At 20.6% G+C, this 26,432-nt stretch overlaps 1 protein-coding gene across 2 annotated transcripts; it reads left to right on the forward strand.

Moving 5' to 3' along the window:
• LOC102654482 lies at positions 1 to 25,569 on the forward strand. 2 transcript variants are annotated; one of them, XM_006564151.3, is made up of 2 exons: positions 1 to 1,131; positions 6,545 to 7,284. In XM_006564151.3, the coding sequence occupies exons 1-2, from the start codon at positions 1,056 to 1,058 to the stop codon at positions 6,793 to 6,795; spliced, it is 327 nt and encodes a 108-aa protein (XP_006564214.1). In that variant the 5' UTR covers positions 1 to 1,055; the 3' UTR covers positions 6,796 to 7,284. The 2 variants fall into 2 exon arrangements, with proteins under 2 accessions (XP_006564214.1, XP_026297788.1); XM_026442003.1 differs by lacking the exon at positions 6,545 to 7,284 and adding an exon at positions 25,253 to 25,569 and having other exon boundaries at positions 112 to 1,131.
• The last annotated feature ends 863 nt before the right edge of the window (positions 25,570 to 26,432 follow it).

Below are 26,432 nucleotides of genomic sequence, written 5' to 3' on the forward strand. Positions count from 1 at the left end.
GAATATATATTTTTTTTTACAAATCTATAATACAACTTTTATTTATTATGTACACTTTACATCGTAACATATATTCAATAACTTCTGCTAAGCAAATAAACAAGTATAAGCAATTGACAATATAATAGTACATGCTCAACAAATTTTTTAGAACGTAACATAGATAAAAATGATCTCATCGCTCTCCTTTAGATCCGCCATTTCGCCAAGCCTCATTGCGAAACATCTAATCTATTCTGCCATATCAGCCGACTAGTTATACCTATTATGCCAAAGGAAATAAAGAAAGAGCGACAAGAAGATAAAAAGATCGAAAAAGAGGGAACGAGAAAGCTCTACGATCCTCGGATATTCGACGTAACGTCGTCGTCCGTCGAAATTCAGACACGGAAGCGAACGAGTATTGTCGTGGGCCGAGTATAGGTCGAAGGTCGCGCTAGGGAAGTTAGCGCGGGAGGCAATAGAGGAAACGAGGTCGATATAGTCGGCGCGAAATGCAGAGGCTGGTCTCGCGGCGAGGCCAAATCCTGGAGACGAAAGCCGTTCGTCGTCTGGTTGGGCTGCATGGGGGTTGAAGTGAAACTGAGCTCGCAGGGTGTGCGGGACATCGGCGCCGGAACGGCGCGCCGCGGCGCCACGTGGCCAACCCCTCCCACTGATATCTTCCTACCTATTCACTCGGCACCACCACCACTACATGCGCACACGTACACAACGATATCCACATATCCGATCTAAAGAGACCGGCTAACCCTCCGCATCTTTCTTTATCCTCTTCTCTTTCCTTCGTGGCGCACACACATGCATTCTTCTATCTCAAATTGCCGGGATATCGCGCTTCCCCCCTTCTTTTCCCGGTCGAACACTGTCCTTGCCTGAACTGGTATCGAACGATATGTAAGTTTGGGGATGGATTGAGATAATAATCGTTATTCGAACCGATCGGTTGATTTCTCAAGTTGAGTACACGTGACCTGTATGACCGGTCGAATTAATAGATGTCTTTTAAGGAGGCAATAGTGTCGAAGGTATGGTGAACTTAGAACTTGAAGAGAATGGTTTTTGGCGAACGGTGCAGAAGTCTGTTCTCTTTTCTTTGTCGTTTGATTTTCTTTCAATCTACTTTGGACAGTGAGTAGTCTTTGTTCTTATCGCTTGGTAATTGTATTGCTGGCTAAGAAGATAGCTAAGTTCACTTATTTCTGTTAGTATGCTAGTAGGAGTTTATGAAAAAATATTTGTTTAAATAGAGAGAATGTTTCGATAATTTAAAAAAATCTTGTTTCTTAAATTTATGCAATTATCGAAATAATTTTAATAAAATCAAGAGAAATAAAAATATAAAGAGATTTTTTTTAATTAGATATCATAGTTTTTTATTTTATAATCATATTATTATCTTATATTTATATTATATTATTTTATATATTTTATAAAATTATAATAATACATAATTAAATAATTAAATTCGCAATTTTATAATTATATTATTATTCTTATCTATCAGCGACAATATTCTCTCAAAAATTTTTCATATTCCACCAATTCTTTGATTCATTTAATCGTAACGATCATTCGTGACATACAGAATATTAATATATTCATAGAATATTGTTATTGATTTTAGAAAGCAAAATAAATATAAAAAAATTTAATATAAAAAAAATATCAATTGAAATTTATTTATTAACTTGTAAGCAATTTAATTTTACACGATGTGGAATAAAGATAGTAGAATGGAGACGGAACGAAATAAAGTGTAACGGAGATAAAGTTTCTTCGCTCTATCTATTCTTTCGTTCTATTTCATCTAATGCAAACTTCAATTGTCTAATAAATAAATCTCAATTGAAATTTGTTTATATCAACTTTTAACTGTTTGTTTTAAAGAATCTTTTAGAATCTTTATAACCGAGAAACATCATAATAAATACTTCTACTATTTAATTATTTATTTATTTTTATCATTAACTTTTACAAATCTAAGAATAATTAAAAAATATTAACAAATAAAAAAATAAGTAATAAGGAGTTATTTTATATTAAAATAATAACTTGCAAATGATATTAGATATATTAGATATCTTATTTTTTTTTAATTACATTTCATCTATCATTAAAAAAATTATCACTTTTTAAGGAAAATTTGAGAGATTAAACTATACATTAATACATATCACTTACACAATCACGAACAGATATAGATCAACGCCTGGCCCGATTGTAAGCGTCGAAGATCCGCGTCGCGACGACCGCGATTTCCCCGAAATTTCGAACATTTCCGCGGCTCGTTCGAGATTTATCACTTAAGAATGCATAACGATAAGTGTCAGTCGTGATATTATAAAGCGTCGTTTCTTCGGCCTGCATATTTTGCCGGAAAGCAGGGGTATCCGAAATCGGGAATGCCGAATCAACGAAGAAAACAGAGAGAGAAGAAAAGAGAAAAAGAGATCAGCAATCGAGGAACCGAGAAATAGGTAGATAGAGGCAATGTGAACGAGAGGAATAAGAGTGAGAGAGAGAGAGAGAGAAAGAGAGAGAGAAAGAGAGAGAGATGCATGAAATGTTCTCTGAGAGAACACGTGGGGCAAATAAATATAGTCGACGCGCACGTGCCAAAACGCGCAGGGCGTGGGTGGGATCGTAATTTTGAACGGCGACGATTTTTCAAAATCAAACGTAACCAAAAGGTCGTACTATAAATTTATCGAGGCTTCTCTCTGTCCGTAGGTACGTTGCGTAACGACACGTAACTCAATGTAATTCAATCGGCCTCACATTTTTGCTCACGTTACCACCATATATCAACGGCCAGATCATACATCGACAGGATAGCTCCGATCTGTACCCTTTCCCTCTTCCTCCCTCTCTCTTTTTCTCTCTCTTTCGCTCTTCGTTTGTACTGAAAAGAAATGGAATATGTCAGTGATAGATAGAAACGACGTTCTCCAGTGAAAATTAAAAATATAAAAAATTGTACGTTCTATGCGACGATGCTACCGACAAACCTATTTTTTAAATTAAATTCTATCACTTTTGGTATTGGACACGGCCGCTCGTGCTAGCTTAATAACTCCACGCTAGAATCTCATAGAATGGTGAATTATACGTATATTGTACGTAACCCGTATATGGATTTCGTTGCAACCAAATACGGTACGCTATACTTTACTTATAGAAATATTACTTATCAATAAATTGACTGGATTATCGCAATCAAACTATTATTATATTTTTATCGATTTTTTTATATTAGTTGGGATGAAGATATTGTTAAATACACATAAATTTTTAATGTTAAAATTTTTTTTAAGAAATATAATTTATAAGCTAAGAATTTTACTTAATATATACATATTGGCGTTCATAGAATCAAAAAATAAAATTCATTAATAATGTTTTAAATCATAAAGTATACAGCTCGTAAAATATACAGTACTTCTAACTTATTTAATTAAGAGATAATTAAGAGATAATAAATAATCTAAAATCTATTTTTATTATTTTTTAATTTTATTTTAATTTGTTAATATTTTCTTATCTTAATTGTAACTTATTAATTTCATTTTTTTTTATTTTCTATAATTGTTTCATTTCTTTATTTCCTAATTAAAAACTAAACGTGAGACAAAGTGATTTTTGATAAAAATCTTAAAAATAAATAAAATTAATATTTTGAAAAAAATATACAAAAATATACAATAGTTCTAAAGTAGTTCTTTAATTTAACTAATTTTAAACTTAAAATTGAAAATAAAGAAAATATATAATATATTGAATAAAACATTATTCAAAAATAATAAATCTTTGTATATCATTCTTTTGTTATTAAATTATATTATAGTTAAAATAAATTATTTAAGCAAATTATTTTTCTAAATAATTTTTTTTCTTAATATTTTAAGATTATAAATTGTACTTTATTAAAAAAATTATTTTTTTGAGTCTTATAATTATTTTCTTATAATTAGTTTTATAATTATTTTTCAAATATATATATATATATATATATATATATATATATATATATATATATAAATTTAATGTAAAACTTAATACAATAAAATTTTGATATTTACGTACTTTATGAAAAAATCAATAATATTTTAATTATTATAAGAAATAACAATTATAAAATTAATATTATTATTATTTCATTTTATAATCATTCATAAATAATCTATTAATAAATAATCATGTTTCATTTGATATAATCAATTTATGAAACAAAATGAATTTCTTTTAAAAAATATAAAATAAAGTAAATCAACATAGAGAGGAAATTAATGATATTTACTATGTATTATTATAGTAAAATAATTAATCTTTTTAATATGGATTAAAATTGAAATATTTATTTAATATTTTTGTTATCTTATCCTAAACAAAAGAGTCTGTGTATAAATTTTTCCATTACATTTTTTTCCAAGAAATGATCATTATAAAATCTTTAAATTAAAAAAATTACATTATTTATAAAATGGTTTAATATTAGTTCATATTTCTTGGTACATAAGATTAATATAATATATGTATAATAAAATATCATTAATCATTTTTCTAGAAATGAAAATATGCATTTATAATATAATAAAAATATTTTTTGTGCTTAGATAAAGTTATTTTATTTATGTTCAAAAATAAATCAATATGTAAATATAGATGTAACATAAATTAGTCATATAAGGTTATCATGAAATAATAAAAATAAATCAATATAATAATTAAACATATACAAGGACATTTTTGAATTAAAATTAATTTCATTCATATATTTGTAAATTTTATCAATAAAAATAATTTGCTGATAATTAATTAAATCAGTGATTTAGTAGTATAAATTTATTAATAAATTACACATAGCTCATCCGGAATAAATGTTAAATCGATATAAATTAAAAAGAGAAATATATTATAAGGTTTATTACATTTTAGCATAGAAATCTGGATAAATGAAAGAACATCGTCATAAAATATGATACAGTAATCCGAAATATAAATCTGTATTGTTATTGCAAACTGTTTATAAATAAAACATATCCAGTTAAACGAGAGTATTTAAAGAGATTAGTCATAGAAAGCATCCGTTAAATGTCTTAAACCGATATCAATGACTAATTACTACCTGGAAACTATATTAGTAGAAGATTAACACAATAACGAGATTCTCGTTTAAGTACTAAATAGAGACAAAGTTAATTACTTTGGAGTATTAAAGGAATGATGATAGATAGGATTTCCTTCGTTATATAATCCTAAAATAATAAAAATGAATTATTGGGAGATAATCAATGCTTCATACTATGAAATTGTATCCGAAAAATTAGATATTATCAAATTAACTACAATTTAATTTCTAATCCAAAGTTATATATTTATTTGTATTTTTTAAATATCGTTCTAATATTTAGAACAATTTATCTATAATATTATCTAATACTGCTATCTAAATAATATCTGATAGATTGTGTTTAAATCAAAACAAATGATAATTTTGTTTTAAAATATTGTAAATATATATTATATATATATATATATATATATATATATATATATATATATATATATATTTATTATATATATTATATATTATATTATATGTATCATAATATCCATATTATATGATTTTTTTATTAATGAAATATCACTTATTATTTTCGTTTTTTAAAAATATAACTTTGTAATGATACAGAATAAAATAAAATTTTAAATTATAAAATATTCAATTTTATTATCCTGTTGTAAAAAATATTTTTAAAATTTGTATATAAAAAATGAAAAAAATAATAAAAATTTGAGAATTGATTTCACGCAGTTAAAAAGACTTTTTGTCAGAAAAATAATTGCATAAAAAAATTTCATTAAAATCAAATTTTTTATGATATGTGAATTTCTTTGTAAAATAGTGTACGAAAACTTTTTTCAATTATATATTATTTCGGATTATCTAAATACATTCATAGTTAAAAAATTTCTTTCAAAAGTGAAGTTATAAAATTTAGTATAACAATTATAAAATTATAATAAATAATTAAACATACAGTTATATAAATACATTATATAACATTATATACATTATATACATTATATAAAAATAAAAAAGTTATATTTTTCAGACTTTTCAGATCAATGGAAATGCAATAAATAAATATGTATGTTTCATTTCATAAAATTTCATTTTCCTTGATATTTTTTTTTATCTTTTGTTTTATTACATCAATTTAATGGATTTCTATATCTAAACTTTAAACTTCATAAACAAACGATATAAATAAGTTCAAACACTGATTCATTCATCAATCCCAAAAGTTAAAATTTTAGATTCAAACAAAGCAGATATCTTCTTATACCGCTAAAATAAAAGGAAAAGATGAAATAAATGTTGAAGTACTCTAAAGAAAATATCTCTCTATCTTATCAATGACAAACGGATGATGGTGTTAAATTTATTTCCGCTTCTCTTCTTTTTCCTTGGAAGAGCAAGACGATTGAACGAGAAAGTATCGATTCTTTTCACAAACGAACGCTTAATTGCTTTCAGGTTTAATAGAGTCGGATGCGTTCGGTTATAAAATACACAATAAATGGATTTTTTTTCCTCTGTACCCGAAGATCGAAACTAAAGAGTTCTCTGGAGGTGTTTCAATTATGTATATTGCTTTCCACGAGAACGCCAAATACACGCACTTGGATAAAGACATGGAAAGTACATGGGATTTAAGTGAACTATGGAATAAAAAAGAAGAGAGAAAAAAAAAGAAAAAGATAAAAAAGAGAAAAAGAAGAAGGTGAAATCAGAGTGCGGAATCCATTAGCAAAGTCCGGAGAAGCACGTTTTACCATCGACGCCCGATCTTTCATTCTCGGGGCAAAGAGTGGCGCGAGCTTTTGTGTAGTATATGAATGACTGGCTCTTCGAAATGCTAGCAGAATGTCCACCCCTATTTTTTCCCTTCTTTCCTCCTTTGCTATTTAAATTCACTTGTATTGATTTTCTAAGTGCTAATATATTAGTGATACTCAAATAATTCTATATCGAATGGAAAGTCGAATCATATCATTGGTCGGATTACAAAAATAAATAAATGCTTATAAGTTTTAAATATAAGTAAAAGTAAATTTTACATTTCTTATGTATCTAATACATTTATTAATACTAGGTAATAAATCTTGTATAATCTAAGTAAATCTTAAATAAATATTATTATTAGTATTTATTAGTATTTGTGATTCAAATATCTGCTTTGTTTTTATAACAGAAATAGATTTTTTGAAATGTGATTATCCACTAATTTTACATGTCAAAATTAATTTATCTATACTAATTATTTTAATCATGTAGTTATTTAAATGATTTAAATTTTGGAAAAGAAGCCAATGAATAATTTTTGTATGATTACTAAAAGATAAATCAGTATTATTAAATAAATCCAGTTTTGGCATTTGATACAGATTTTGCAATTTAAGTTACTGTTTGACTAACTGTATTCTAATCAAAACCTATATCTTTATGAATACCTAGTTGAACTTTAGGATCTACCATGTATCTCGGAAATATTTTCTTCTTTCGTTATCTCTAGTTTTATCTACGTTATTCAGAAACGTATTTGTCAAATATTGCATATGATGTTCTTTGAATTTGAACAAGATACGATTCTTCCAGAAATTATAATTTTTCCGACTTTTAATAAATCTTGAGAACTCGAATTTACATAAACAATGCCATGATTATGATTAAAAAAAATTAAGAATTAATTACAGGCGAGATTAAAATTAAGATAGACTTACTAAAATTTATTTAAAGTTTTCAATGAATATTACCTATATATATTTTATGTATTTAATGGAAAATTTAAATAAATATTATTTTTAATAAATATTTTATTTATATGGAACAAATAATTATTTAAAAAATTATTAAGTAAAAATTTTTTATTTGTTTTATTTTATTGACATAGCCCAATATTTTAGATATATTTGATATTACTTTCTAATATTTTTTTAAAATGATAACAAATTAATATCGAGTCAAAAATTATTCGATATTTCAATCATCCGTTAAATACTTGAATGAAAATTTTAATATTTTATGTTTTTTTCAAGATTCGAGCATAGCTTAACAAAATAAGAGAATATAAAATGATTTGATGAAAATGAAAGATATTCAGAAAAAGCGAAATTCAACAAAGAAGAGAGTCAAAGAAATAGAGATGACACAAAATTAAAAATTCAAAAGGATTATTATGCGATAAAGAAAATTTCAATTTATATAATTTTCATCTTATGAAAATGGTCAATACTAATGAATTGTTGAGATTTTCACACAATTAAAGTGAATCAAAATATAACATGAATTGAAGTAATTTTATTAATAATCGATTAGGAAACCAACATAATATAAATAATATACATAATTAATCAAGTTTTGTGTTTATTTTCTAGAATTAACAAACTATCATAAGAATATATTAATAATCTGTATATAAAATTCTTATTTTCAAGTTTAAATCATGTTTTTGATATTTTACTTTTATCTTAAAAAATATGAAATATTGAATATGAAATATGAAATAAAAATAAATTTCTTACTCACAATTTTATAAAAATTCATAGAAACAAATTTATACTTTCACTATATATTATATATATTTATATTTTTATACAATGAAAATTTCAATAAATAAATAATCTAGATTAACAAGTCACACATTTAAAAAAATCCATAACCTATTTTTAACGTAAACGCAGAAATTTCAAACCCGTGAAAAATTAATTCCATATGATTTATCAATTAATATCAATATGTTTAACCATTTGAAAAATTGCGATATATTTCTAAAATCGAAAACTGGATTTTAAAATCACGATTTACAATCATAATTGTTCTTTTCATTTTTTATTATATTTAAGTGCATACATGTATAATTACATAATATTAAAATGATTCAAATTAAACGAAACAAGTACAATAATCATGAAACGAAATGAAGTTCTTATCGATTTCTTGACATCCATTACTTTCATTTTCTTCTTCATTTATATTCATTCGTCGGTTTTCTATTTCATTCCTCACTTCTACACTCAAATATCGTCTCCTGAATGACGCTACTCAAAGCCGTGACGGGAATAAGAATGGACCTTGTCTGAGAAAAGAAGACATACCAGAATGAAATTACGAAACAGGATCAAGAAGAGAGTCTTGAAGGAATTATGCTAATAATAAATCCTTGATCTAGTACGAAATTTATGTACAAGGATTGGTCTATATCATTTCTCTAGCACATGCTCTTTGACAATTCTCTTTGTAATTTACGATAAAAAAAATTAATAAGAAATTTAAATACAATAAAATTTTAATATGATAGAAATAGTTTCTAAATGAATTTTTCAATCGTTCAATTACGATAAATAATCCGTATTTAACAAATTAAACATGATAAAACAGCAAATAATATGTTTTCGATTGTTACAAAATCAATTGATGAATTAATAATATTATATAAGAAATTTTTTAATACATTATGAAATTTTATGAAAATAAAGCAAGAAAATTCATAGGATAATATTATTTGGAATAATATTTCTGAAGAATTTTACTATAAAATTATATTTTTTTTAATTTTAAATTTTGATTAATTTTTAATGAATTATTTCGTGTAATTCTAACTATCTAAATTTTTTTATATAGAGTTATATAGAATTGGTGAAAATCAAAATTTTAAAAAAGTATTTATAATATAAAAAGAACTTAATAAAGAGAAGAAAATTTTTTTGTAAAATCTAATAATAAATAAAATTTAATAAAAATTACAAAAATAAAAAAATTTGTAATGTAGAACTATTAGTAGAATTATTACAAATAATTCAAATAATGTAATTAATATCTTCTTTGTTACAACTTTTATTTAACTTTTTAGAATAAAATTTATATCATAAAAATTTCAAATTATACAACTAATATCTTTTTTAGATATTTTTTTAAAAAGACAAAAATAAGATTAGATAAACATTTAAATTAATTTCAAATATCAATAAATTAAAATTTCAAATAAAGTTTGTTCTATCTTGAAAATATAATAAACATATAAAAATATTTTATATATATAATATATTATAATATATTATAAAAAATTAAAAATCAGAATTTTTTTATTATATTAAATAAAAATAATATATATAATAAAACAAAATCACTGACAAATAAATAAAAAGAAATTAAAAAAAATTAAAAATAAATAAAAAAAATGACTATAAATAAAAAAGAAACTCTAAAAAAATATAATTTAAAAAAATATAAATATATAATTTTTAAAATCAAGAATCAATATATATAATAAATGATTTAAAATATCGAAAACAATAGAATAAATTATATGATATTAAAATATACAGAAATATTCATTTCAAAGATATCATTCAGAAATATTTGAAACGTATAGTTTAAAATGTTCAATTGTTTGGAATTATTATCAATTTAAAATTCATTCTTAAATTATTTTCAATTTTTTCATTGAATTTAAAATTCAATTCTTTTTTTTTATGATAAAATAAACTGATATTTAGTCTATTTGTGTTTACTTTAAGCAAAAAATATTACATATATATATAATATTTATATTGTAGTAGTTTTATTGGCATATCTTTTAAAACATGATGATGTTTTTAAAATTGGATTTAATTATCGTGGATTTAAATATTGTGTTGAAAAGTTACACAGATTAGTTTATTATATATATAGAATTATTTATTATTATTTATATTTAAATTATTATATTTATTATAGTTATTTATTATTATTTATATTTAAAAAAAATTTTGAAAAAATTGCAATTCATCGAAATTGGAGAAATGCTGAAGATCATTTTCTATAATTTTTTTTACTGAATCTGTAATAAAAATTTGAAAAACATATTCTAAAAATTTATGTATTAATTTCATTGATTGATATGAACAAAGTTGTGAAAAAATTGCAATTTTTAATTATTTGTAACTGATTTTAATAAAATTTTTCAATAAAATTTTTAAATATAACTGATATAAATACTCAAAATCTATTTCTTAAATTTTCATTAAAGATTTAGATAAAAAAATCTTTTACTTTATTCACGATTCTTTACAAATTGCAATTTTTTTTAAATTTATTTTATATAGTAAATATGTGATATTTAATTATATCTTAATTATACAATAAATAATTCTAATTTCTAACTTTTTAAAATTCAATAACAAATAAATCCAATTTTGAAAAATTATGTTTTAAATCATATGTCAATATTCATTATATACTAAATATATAAAAAAAGTTATAATAATAGTTATAAAAATTATTATAATAATAGTTATAATAGCAGTTAAATAATAACAGTTATTAATCAATTAATATCAAAAATAAAAATCCAATGTTTTTCAACATATGTGCATATTCTTCGTAAATGACAAATAATTCGAATAATCAAAGGACATCCACAATTCTCAAACGAGCAATTTACGCGAGTTTCCCATCAGACTCCTAGAAACAGCTGTTTAATAACGCATTACGCCGCGTGCGCGAGGGAGTTAACAGGAGAAACAGGAGTAATCGCTCGTAATGTATCTCATCACGCAATCCAGTCCTTTACCTTTCACCTGCTGCGCTGGTTTCAAGACTACTCGTCGCCTATCTCGTCATTTTCATCGTGCAGAGTAGCTCTTCATGAAAATTCACACACTCTTGTCAGTTAGTAATAGGGATGACCTACTTGTCTTACGTGAAAATGTGTGAAAATATGCATAAAAATAATATGCAATAAGATTAAAATACTTATCTTATATAAAAATAATGTAAATATAATAAATATAATAATATAAATATGTAAAAATAATGTAAATATATATGTAAATATAATGTAAAATAATGAAAATATGTAGAAAAAAATAAAAAATTAAAATGTTCAAAACTATTAAATCAATGATACGATAAAATTTTATTGTCTAAATAATTTGAATAGAGATTCTTTAGTTATTTTTTTTTATTTTTTTTTTATCAATTTGAATAATAAGAATTAAATTTTAGAAAATTTTGAATTTATTTAGAAATCAACAAAAAATTTATATCTTTTTAAAAATTTAAGAATATTTTTAAAACATTATTTTTGATTATTTTTATATAGGTACTTATTCTTCATATTATTTTCCATACATTATGATACATATAACGTAAGAAAAATATTTGTTTTTAAAAATATCTGTTTTAACTGAATACATTTATAAAGATGTGATATTTTATATATTTTCATAGAAAATTTTATTTGAAATTATTTTAGGAATTTTCAATTAAACAATGTACCTATATTTTTGGCATAAATAATTTTTCATTAGATATTTTTTTATAGATATTTATATTATATAACTATTCAACTTATACAAAACAATTTTTGTATAGAAACATCTTTTTCATAATTTTTGTTGAAAATATATATCTTATTTCTAGTTTACAACTCGATGAATTTAGTTCTATATCATTACATAAAAAAATATTATAATAATAATAATTATAATAATTAATCTTGTTATATATTGATTAATCGTTTTCTAAATAAATATTTTATTTTTACATTTACACCAAATAAACGTAACAATATTTATAGAACAAATTTTCATATAATTGAAATTCAATTCGATCTTTGATTCAAATAATAAAATCTCAGCCGTAAATTCATATATTTGAACATCGATTTGTTCATACGTAATCAGGGTGTGAATAAACGAGATTTTATTGTATAGATAAAAGATGATGAAAAAGCAGAAAAAAAACAAGAAGATGAAAGGGAAGGAAATAGAACTCACATGTTAGGAACAAATGAAACACGGTGGTTCGTTGGTAGTCATTGGTAGCATGCCAAAGCGGTACGGCGATTGGTCGTGGTTCGAGAGCAAAGTGGATCAGCCGAGCATATAAAACTCGTCCCATTGGAAAAATCCTGGTACAATGTCGCTTGACCGGTAAATATTGCCCAGTGCGTTCGTGAATACTTTTTCTTCCCTGTCTCGCTACGTTCCCGTGCTCATAAACAACGTAATAACACGCCAACACGAAACCCAATTCCTGGATTTCGACAATCCGCTGAGGTGGCCAACCTTTTCTACTAGCGCGTACTCGGATGCACATGGAGGAACAGTGGCGCGGCCAGAAGCTTAGAATAGAGAACCGGAGAGAACGGTAAAAGCCACCGCGACAACGGCCTCTGGGCTGCATGTAAATCACGGCCACGACGTCGATGACGGTGACGACGGCACGCTCTCTCTCTCATCCCTCTTTCCTTGCGTCTGTTTGCTGCTGCTACTCGTTCTTCTCGCCTCTACCTCCATCAGCCCGTCAACTTCGAGTTAAACGAAGCTGCTCATCGATGCTTTTCGTCGAGCAAGTATTCGATCGTTTTTTGTCATTCGTTGCGTACCGCGCGATGCGCAAACGGAATTGATGATCCATTAGTTATGAAATTATGATGAGAGGTGGAATATATGACATGTCTTTGAAAATTTCTATAATGATATATAGATATGAGAATCTATATTTAATTAAATATTAGATAATAGAAAAAGGAAAAATTTTATATATTTTTATATTATATTGTATATTTATTACGTTATTTAGGAAAAAGATTAGTTTTATAGATGTTTTTATTTATTATAAAAATTTGCTTCTAATATGAGATTTTGTTTAAAATTAAAATTAAAAATCACAAATGCCACATAAAATTAAAGAATTACTTATATTTATATCTTTTTAAAACAATTTTTGAATAAATAAATGCAGCATTCCACAATATTCATGAGTTCATTTATTACTTTATGTATTGAATAGTTTATTTTTACAATAACGCTATTTAAAAAGTGAAAATATATCATTAGCATACAAAAAATAAATCAAAAATGTGTTGCTATTTTAATTATATATATATATATATATATATATATATATATATATATATATATATTATTAAAAATAGTATACGATTTCATATTAGAAATATTCTACATTCGAAAAAACTTAAATTAATAAAATAAAAATTAATACTTAACTTAAATACTTAAATAAAAATAATTTATTAATATTTCATTTAAATGATAAAATTAATTCATAATATGAAAAATTTATCGATTGAAATTAATAGAAATTGATTAAATAATTTATTTTTAGTATTATATAAATCTTTTTTGTAAATAAATATAAATTTATAAGATAAAACATATTTAGTGAAATAATAATAAATAATAAATGTATTAATGAAATAATTATTCATATAAATAGTAATATAAATAATAATATAAATAATAATTTTATGAATGTTATCATCTACTAATTTTAATTGTTATTGCAATATAATCTTTATAGAAAATATTGATGTTTCATAATAAATTATAGCATCTTATATTCTTATTTTTATATAAAAATATAGAGATTTTAAAGAAATGAAGAATTTTAGATTTATGAATATTGAAATGCAAATTTTGAATACGGACTATAAGTTTCAAAAGTTTTATCTCAATTGAAGGATATTAGAAATTCAAAGTTCTAAGTTTATATGTTAATGTGAAATTGATACAAATATAGATACTGCATCAGGTGTATTTGTTGTTTTTCAAATTCTATTCAAATTCTTATGTGTAAAGTTTTTATCATATTTTTCTTTCTCTGATACTTTCAACCGTTAATTTCTAGGAAGAGAAACATACGATAATATAAAAGATGAATGTAAGACGTGGATCGTTAAATCAGTTGCAGTGATTGCATGATCTTTCAAGAATACCGACATTTATACTATAATTTATTATCGAGGAATGAAATAAAAGTATGTTGTCTAAATATGGAAATAAGCATGAAAATATGTAACTGAATAAATATTGATACTTAATATAAGAATAAATATTGATACTTTATCTTTAATTGTAATCTTAATCAAAGGAATTGATTGTTTTTAATATTAAAACTAATATTAAAAATGAAATAAGCAATTTTTAGATTTGCTTTTTACTTTTTGCTTTTTACTAATTGCTAAGTGCTTTCATAATAGTAAAAACCAAGAAAAATATAAGTGGATCTACTTAAAACTCGGAACTCGAAGTTCGTTTATTTTTTATTTTTGTAATTACTAAAAACAAGTATTTCCTTTAAAAGTACTAGAATGAAAAAATAAGAATGAGGAAAAATATGAATAGACCTACAAAGAATTAGAAGTTGAACCTAGGACTTTTAGCTAACAATTCAAAAATCTATATCCAAATCGCCCTTTTGCATATTCTTTTAATCTTATTTATTCTTTACGTTAATTTTTATAATTAAAATAAAAATATATTTTTTCATTACATTGCATTTAATTTAAGTACACATATTACAGACATTGTTTTAATATTACATTATAATTATGAATATTTTATCACAATTATATTTCTAAATTTTTGGAAAGATGTTTGATTAAAATCTTTAAAAAAAATTTTCACAAATTTGATATAGAAAAAATTTTTGTTTTTCTTGAATTATATATGCATTATGCAGTATGTATGCATTATAAAGATGAAAAATGTTAAAGCAATTATAAATTCAAAATTATTGAAAATTAATATTAAAGTTCCATTCTTGAATATTAATATATTTATATAACATTAATATATTTATATTTTGTAGTTAAAAGAATAAAAAACACAGAATGAATAATTATGTTATTAATTATGTAACAGAAGATTATTCTTCAATTTGGAAAATATATCATGAAAAATAATAAAAGATTTATCATATGTTCAGAAAAAATTTCAAATCAATAGTAGATTTTCAACATATAACAATTTGGTCATGAAAAATTTTAATATTAAATCATATTATTTAATATTTTAAATTTTGTATTAAAAATTCACTATTAATAAAAGTAGAATGTTACAAGGTTTTATTTATGCTTTTTTCTTTATTTAAGAAATTAACTCAAAAAATAATAATAATATAGTTATATAATAATCTACAATATAATCTACAAAATAATCTACAAACAAAAATTATCTTAGAATATTCATCATATTTATTTGGCAAAATAAATATTATTGTAATATTTATAATTTTTGCCATTAAATATTATTATAATATTTTATAAATTATAATTTGAATCATTTTTTAAATGCATCATTATTTTTATATTAATAAATTTTATATTAATTAAAATAATTTTTTGGTAATATCGATATTATGCCAGAATTTGAGTATTAATTCTGCATTGATTAAAAAATTTCAAAAATTTTTATTAGTCATCATAAATTCTAATTTATCTATATGATTAACAAATATAATATAACCTAAAGCTTTTTGTTCCTTAAAAATCTTTCAGAAAATCTCCACATATTTATATAAATTTTAATCGCATTCAAAATTCATGATTCCATTTAAAAATTCAATTGAGCTCTTACTTTTATTCCTAATTGCTGAATATAACAAATTTTGAAACAAAATAATTTTAAAAGGAAAAAAAAACTCATAGAAAGAACAAATATATATTTTTTTTAGTAATATTTAATAATGAAAAATTTAATGATGATAAATTGAAATATTATCATTGATTTCTACAAATCAAAAAGCGTTAGATTTTTTATGCGCTAATTTCGAAACATTATATGAAGAAAAATTTATATATAAGAAAAATTGTTAAAGTCATTGCAAATCTAAAAGACAAAATGATGCTAAACTCTTTCATTCTTTAAAAAAAACTACGTCAAGTTTTACAATTTATTTTATACATGAAAGTGGTTATCTCCATAGTTATTTGATTCGCCAACTTTTGAACAAAACGTTTGAAATACGGTATATGGAATGCAGATCTGTTCCACATTTGTAGTTTCTGCGTTTATCACATTTGACACTACTGGACTTTTTTCTTTGGACAACTTCCTTTGGAAGAACTAACGGAACTTTACTATCATTTTTCAAGAGAATGGTTGACTTTTAACGCCCATAATTCGATTTGATATATTTTATTATTTTAATGCATACGAAAAAAAAACTTTGATTAAATTTTAATTGATTAAATAATATTGATTATTTAATGATTGAAAAAATAACTTGATTGATTAAATCATGGTTTATTTTAGAAAAAGATTTTTTTTTACTAGATCTTCATTGATTTAATGATATAGAATTTAATCATATAGAACATCATGATAGAACATTAAAAATATATTATATATTTGAATATAAAGATATTCAATCACTTAAAATTTTATTTAATTGCTCAAAAATAATCTTTCGTTATATTTATTTTATTAATCGAATTAATTGAATGCTATTTCAATTTCATTAAATTAAATTATTAATATAGAAAACAAATAATTATTGAAAGTAAATTTCGAATTTATTTTTCTTTTATGAATATAAAATTATATTTATAAATTATATTTATATATATAAATATACCGAATATATCGAAGATCAGATACTTTTATAATTAATTATAAATCATACCAATTAATGAAAGACTATATTTATATTCTATATCTTCTTCGATCTCTTAATATTTATGTTGAAAATTTTCTTTGTTTAAAAAATGATTTAGATAAATATAAAATATTGAACATGATTTGAGCATGAAGATAATAAATTTGCAGTTTTGTATGTAATACACAATAGTTCAAAAGTTAATTTGAAAAATTTTAATTTTTAAATTAAAAAATTTTTATTGTTAAATATAATATGTGAAAAATAATGCTTTGATATTTTTTTTTATTATTTATATATGTTGTATTATATGTTATGATTTGTTATATTTTAATATAAATTATGATGTGTGTTATATTTTAGAAATTATTAATTATATTTTAGGAATTACAAATATATTAATTAGAATAAAAATTGTTATACAAATATTAGGAATTATTATAGAACTACTATATTCCCAAAATTCCCAAAATAATTATTATGTTTTAAAGAAGATGTTACATTTTTTTTCATTAAAAATATAATATATTCTAAAAATTTTTTATCTCTTTGTTATGCATTTTTTATAATTATTGATATTAAAAAAAAAATTAATATATAATTAATATTTTTTATAATTATATATAATATTTCATGAAAATTTTGTTCTACTTCAAAATAAATTCAGTATTTTTTTTAACGCTATTATATTTTATAAAGATTTATGCTTATAATAAAAAAAAAAGAATTAAAAAGAATTCCGTAAACACTCATCTTTTATTTTTAGAGTAATTTTTATATCACACACAATGTGACGATTATATAGAATCGTTTTGTTGACGATTAAGTAACGGCTAAAGAACAAAAAAGAATCTAACAAATGGAAAAAAGAATTTGTAAAAGTTTGATTTTATTATATTTTATAAACATTTATTATATTTTTTAAATCGAGTAGTTAAATAAATACAAACATATGGATGTATCTAATGATTCTAAAAGCAAAATAGAATTGTAGTTATAACCGAATATATAATTATATCCACAAATTAATCAATTATTATTATTTATTATGTATTATATTATTTTAAAATGTATCATAGAAAACAAGTTATATTTTTCAACCAGTTAAAAAACTATTGTTCAAATCAATATTAAACAATGTTCAATGAAATATAATTTGAATATAACTTTACGCAGTTTTATGCATCTGGAAAATGCAATTGCACAGAATCAGAATAGATGAAATTTTTTAATCTCTACAAAAAAGTATTAACTCTTTTTTATTCTAAACTTATTGATTCAAAAGTTTTTATAGTTTTTATAGTTTTAAAAGTTTGCTAAATTATTTATTATTTGTTGAATTTATTATATAAAGATATTAAATAATCTTTATAATAGTAAACTTTATAATAAATGTTTGAACGATTTACTATTAATTGTAATCTAAACATTTCTTTTTTTATTAAAATTAGTTAATATACTAGTTGATATTAGCAATCGATTCAAGCTTATAAACATTGTAATACACTATAACATAAACCATGACACATCTATATTTTATATCTATAAATTATTATACATAGTATTAATACAATACAACATATAATACAATTATTATATTATTTATTATTATTTATTATTATATTATTTATTATATATAGTAATATATATAATATTCGTGAGATATCTTTGGAAGCTTGATTTTAAAAAACAAAATACAAAAATTGATATTGATTTTCTCGCAAAAATCGATGGCTTAAATGTTATAATAAAACTTATTTATTAAGTTCTGAGTTATGAATTAAATAAAATAAAAAGGAAGTGAGACTGCTTTGTTACTACTATTTGTTACAATGCTATTTTTTCTTCGCTTCTAACGTTAACTTAAATTATTTAATTAATAATTTAATAATTAATAAATAATATAATTTAATAATTTAATAAATAAGCTCCTTCGACATTTTTATTTTAATTTTTAGAATCGACTTTCTTATAATATATATTATATTCTTATAATATATATTAATGTTTCGCATATAAATATATAATTGTTATATAAATATAAATAATTATTTATAATTTATATTTAAACATTTATTATCATATAAAATATGTATGTATACACATTTATTATATGTTTATTATTGTATAAAATATGTATGTATATAAATATATTTTATTTGTATAAAATAATACACATAATAATTATTGTATATTATATTTCATTGAAAAAAGTTGATATAAAAATGTTTTTAATTTTAATGAATTAAATCGCTCAATTTGACTACTGTCGATTGACATGAAATTTAGAGAATGTCATAAAAGAAAATGGGTTTTAAATGTTAAATTTCAATTTTAGGTATTTATTCGAGATATTAAAAAAAATACTTTCAATATTATATATTGAATTTTATTTATACAGGGTGTAAATATATTCATTGAATACTTTTGCAGTCTTGATTCTAAAAGCAAAACAATTATATACAAAATAAATTAATAATATAAAATAATTAATATATAAAAATTGATTGATAACTTATTTATTAAATTATTATTATTTATTAATTAAATTATAAACAATTTTAAAACGATAAAAAATTTTAAAACGATAATAAATTAAAATTATTTTCATTATATTTCTATCACATTGTTTTCATAAAAATTATTTAATATAATATTTCCAATATTAAAGAATATAATAAAGGGAAAAAAAATTATTCAAAAAATTATAAAATTCTAATCTTTTTAAAAAAATAAATAATTTTTTATAAAAAAAATAAATTATTATATATATATATATATAATATATAATATATATATAATATATATAATATATATATTATAATATATATATATATATTATATATTATTATTATTATATATTATTATATATTATTATATATTATTTACCATTATCCTCATTCTTAAATGTCCATTTTGAAATATTTCGAATTTAATTTTCTATTTATTTTGAAAATTAATTAATGTATCTTAATTGAATTTCACATTTCATTTGAATTATTAAAATATTTTATTTCATCTCTTCCGTCATGCTTTTATTTTTGTTTATATTTTAACAATTTTTCTGTTACTTTATTAATATACATATCATTTTCAATTCTTCTCTTTTTAATGAATTTAAAAAATCATTTCTCTACGTCAACATTTTTTAACGATCATAGATAAATTAATATATTGAAAAAAAAAAATCTTGGCAAAATGGATTTTGTCATATATATCATATTCACATATAGAAATTTCATTTAAAGAATTTCATTTTCCAATTTTCTTTTTATTTCTTTTTCATTTTTTAAATTTCGGAATAAAACTAATATAATTAAAAGAAAGAAAGAAAAAATATTATTTAAAATTTTTAAATAGACAGTAACAAATATAGTAGTAAGATATCTATTATATAATATAATAACCTGTTATATATACCTATTATTGAATATTTTATACATTACATATTTGAATATTTCATATATTTAAAAAAGAAAATATATTTTTACATACTCATATATAATATATAAAAAAGAAAATATATTAAGAAATAAGTAAATAATTAATTAATAAATAAATAAGTAGGTATATTAAAAAATATTTAATTTATATAGTATAATATGCAAGAAAGAAGTTTAAAAAGAAATCAGAACATAAATTACTAAATTAAGCTAAATTTAAGAAAAACATTGAAATTAAAAATTAAAAACTATTTGACGTAGATTTTTTTCCTTTCTTTTCAATCAATAAATTAAGAATCAAGAATTAATAATCAAAAATAAATTTTTTTTATTCATAACATTGATATATTATAAATATATTATAACTCATGAAATAATAAATAAAGAAAAATAATTTTTTTGTTATTTCATTAAGATATTATATGATTACAAAAATTATAAAATAATTATGTAATAATCATTATAAATAATCTTTTAAAAAATCTAAAAATTTTTATGAAAAGAAGCTAAAAGATTTTATTCTTGTAAGAAAAATATATTAAATAGATAATTACGCTTTATGATATATATCTTTTATTTGATGAGAATCACTAAAGAAGGAGAATTTTAAATAACAAAATGTATATAATATTCTACAATAGAGAAAATAAATTGTCCGCAATTAAAATGTTAAACGCAAAGAACGAAAACAATGAATGTCCATAAATGAGAAATATAAGGAAACTTATTTGAAGTTTGCTTGATCATATTTTTTGGAAAAAGAAATGGAAATATTTAATTTTCCCAGTGATGAAAATAGGTTCTAATTGTTATTTTTACAAATGGTGATATCAATATTGAAATTAATTCTTTTTAAAATCACATAAATAATCTATAAAATCATATAAATCAGATATCTAATTATATATTAAATTAATCGAAGATTAATTAAACAATAAACGATATGTATTACAGACAAGTAAGTATAGTTTTTAAAGAAATAATAATACAATACGTAACATAAAATTATTTGAACATATTACTTTTAAAATGTAATAATTCTGAAATGGCCCGGATATGTCTCAACCGGAATATTAATAAAAATGTTTGAACTGAGTTGTCAAGAAGGATACATGTGAATGAAAGACAATTTAGTGATGTTAAAGAATTGAAAAAGACTAAAAAATTATTAAAAATTGGATTCTTATTACAAGCAGTACGAATAAAATAATTCCAAAATCTTTATTAGACATTATATAAATAAAAAAGTATGTGATTTTAATATTATACTTAAAAAATTTTAATTTCTAAAAATTTTAATTTCTAATTTTAATTTTTTATAAATTTATCATATTGAACAAAATCATCTTATATTTAAATTTTTTCTCATTTATTTTTATGCATTCATATATAAATCCTAATCTTTTTCTTATATACTATATATAAATTTAAAACTTTATATATTTACAAGATATTTTCAATATATATAATATCTAAAATGAACATATTCTTTCCTTAATTGTATATATTTTATTACAATATTAAATATATCATCATTTCGGTATTATATATTATTTTTCATCTTGTTTTATATATTTGACGATTAAAACAAATGATTAATATAAAAAATTTTATCACGAAATAAATATGTAATATTTTGCATAAATCACAGTTATTTTAAATTGACTTAGCTATTATGAATATATTCATCATAGTTGCAATATTTGTTTTTCTAAAATCGTCCGAATTTAAATTTCTTTGATAATTTCATACCAAATATTGACAAACTAAGTATATTTATTCAAGTGGTATTCTTAATCGATGATATCTAATTATATATCCACTTTGAGAGAATTTTTGAATTAAAAATAAAATCATATATCAAGATAATTTCTTAATATTTATGATATTTTTATATTGTTTATCTATATACTAATAAAAAAATAAATAATTAAAATTTGTATTAAAAAATTAAAGTAAAAATAAAATAAAATATTTTTATCTCCATTATATCATTATTTTGTTTTTATATTGTTTTATCTCATAAATTTTTATTGTTTATAACTTAAATATATATATAATTTAAATAAATACTTTCGTTTTGTATTTTAGTCTCGATCTGAAATCCTATCTAAAAGAATTTTATAAATATATTTATATATTAACACTTTATATAACAAATAGTGTTCTAATTTATGTATTTTCTTTAGAAATGAAAAAAAAATGAATAAAAGTAATATCAATTAAAACTTGGTAAGAATGAAAGCAAATCAAATAATTAGAAATCTTTACAGATCAGTTTTCTCCGATATATCAAATTTTTAGAGGAAATGATATTAAATGAAATTTAAAAAAAAAATTAATAGTATAATAATAACTTAACAATTTAATCTTGATTTAACTAAAAAACTGCACAATATATTATGAACATATTATATACATTTATTATATATTTATTATATATTATATAATATATTATAATATATATATATATATATATATATATATATATATATATATATTATATATATTATATTATATTATTTATTATATACAATTATATACATAGTAGTTTCATAAACTTTTTAATTCATTAAATTTTATGGAAAAAAAAATGAATTTTAAAAAATATAAATAAATATTTATTGTCTATAATTTTTTTTAAATTCTTTAAACAATTGATAAATCTTTTATTATTTGATCTATTTAAGAAAAATATCTTCATCTTTTCTATCTTCATATTTTCTATGATTTATAAAATAAAATCGAAAATATTCGAAAATTAATTTTAATTAGTGGATTTGGCAGAAAGTAAAATAGTGTAAATAAATCTATATAATAAATCTTTATATAATATATATAATATATAACAATAATTTAAATTTGTAATTTTGACAGCTCTCCTTGTAAATTATTTTAACATGTATGATAATAATGTATAGATTCAAATTAAATGCAAAATATTTAAATAATATTATTAAATAGTAAATAATAAATAGTAAAAAATAAAATAGTTTTGAACTATCATATCATATATCAAATCATATTGAAAAGAACATATGCCACTAACAAAAATATTTATTTGTTATTTGAAATATCGATTATTTATTCATCATTATTTTATTGATATCTAATTTTAAATTATCTAGATAATAAAAATTAATTCAAAAATGATTATCAAATTGAATCGATACAGACTTATAAAACATAGATTCATCTTAAGTCAAGTTTAACTTATACAAGGAGATATAAAGATATTACATAGATATACAAATATTAAAAACATTGTAGAATATATAAACTTAATATTAATAAAATTATATAATTAAATAAAATCTAATAATCTCTAAAAACTAAAAATATATTCAATTTTAAAAAGTATTCAATAAAAATATAGAACATAAATATAAATATTTATTATATAATTTTTATGTTCAACATCAAAATAAATATAAGATTTAATTTTGGTTTCAAATCTTTTGTATAAAATGATACTGATAAATAATGTATAAATAAAACAAAAGGTTATATATAAATACTTATATTTTACTTTGATTATGATATGCAATGAAGAAATATATTAGAGACAACAAGAATGTATTAATTCAATATAAGTTAACAAAAAAATTAATAGATAATATTAATGAGATAATGAATTAAGTTATTATTATTAAAAAGCTTATAAATAAATTCAAAAAGAATATATATATTATGATATATATAGTTCGTAGTATTATTATTATGAATAAAAAATATTGGAAAAATTAAAAATAATTTTTATTATAATATTAATATTAAGTTACTTCAAAACTTATGATAATATTACAATTCAAAATATATTTTAAAATATAGATCCTAGATTAATTACAATAGCAATAGTCAATGTTAATTATAATAATAACAATAAAAAATATACATATAATATACAATAAAAATATTTATAAGAATGAAATTTTACATAATATCTGATTTGAATTTTAGCTGAGCTTTTATTATTTAAAATACTATTGAACATCACTTATATAAACGTTTTTATAATATAATGTAATTAAAAATATTTATTACAATTATAATACAAATATAAATAAAAAATTAATTCATTAAGCATTAAATAATTATTATATTTGAAAAATTTTGTCTAAATTTATAATATTTAATATATTATTATTGATTTTCGTAAAATTATTTTATATGAATTATTTATTAGACGAAAAATTATAGCTAATAGATTCCTATTATATAAACTTGATTATATGAACAATTTTGAATTCTAAAGTTTATATAAAAAGAAATTCGATTGTATTCATTTTTATAAACATATAAAACATGAATATACGGAAACAGTAAATAACTTATACATTTTTTCTTGTTACAGAAGTCCCACATATCAAGGACGAGCGGGAGGATCGACGATTACTTGTGATAAGATGTAGAAATAATTATACCGGATCACAATCAAGACACATACCATACCATCAAATGTATTTCAAAGATGCTGATCTACGTCTGTGTAACTGTGATGCGAGAAAAACGCCATAAATACCATCAATATCAAAGAGCGGGTATTGTGTCTTCGTTACTACTGTATTGTACTAAAAATGGAATAGCCAAGAAAATTCAAGTTTCGAATTAAATTTAGTCAGTTTGCATGATTCTAAATTTTTTTTTGATTTTGATTTTTCAAAAACAACGAGTCGTAAAATATATAAATTTCAATTTTACAAAATACATTAAATAATTATTATTCTTATCATTTTTATCATAAAATTATATTTTGTCGAAATTTTTCGAAACTTTTTTTCTTTCAATTTTCGTATTATCAATGAATAAAATTTGGTATTTTTCGATGATGATGTGCAATTAGTTATATTCATCTGAAAATACAAGTAACATAGATGAGAAATATAAGTGTTCTTATAAAGCTTTGTTGAAAAAAATGATTAAAAATTCAAACATTCAATAAATAAACAGTAATATATATATATATATATATATATATATGTATATAATAATTCACAATAATTTATGAAGTTTAATTTTAATGAATTTTATAATTAATTCAATATTTACTACATCATATATGCGAAAATAAATCTAAAAGAGAATGGAAAATAGTTATGATATTTGTCGATTTCGATTCTTGAAATTATTATACAATTGAATAATACAATAATGTAATTATATGTAATTATAATATTAAACTTATCTTAAAATAATGGTTAATCAACTGAATATAATGGTTCTGGTCTTTTGATTTTCATTTTTAATAATTTTATTTGATTTTAATAATATTAATTGATTTTAATAATATTATATCGATTTATAATCATTTTATCTTAAGTTTATTATAACAATTCTGAAATTTTTACGTATCAATTTTGTAATAATTGAGATTCTTGCGATATTTAATTGCGAATTACGAATTATATACAAATTTTCATTTCTATAATTTTATAAAATTTACAAAATATACATTTTATATATTTTATATTTTTAATTTTTATTTTTTTTTAATTTAATAAATTCAAAAATAATAATTTTTATTTATCCAAAAA

The sequence above is a fragment of the Apis mellifera genome, linkage group LG7, assembly GCF_003254395.2.
Source record: "Apis mellifera strain DH4 linkage group LG7, Amel_HAv3.1, whole genome shotgun sequence".
Lineage (NCBI taxonomy): Eukaryota > Metazoa > Arthropoda > Insecta > Hymenoptera > Apidae > Apis > Apis mellifera.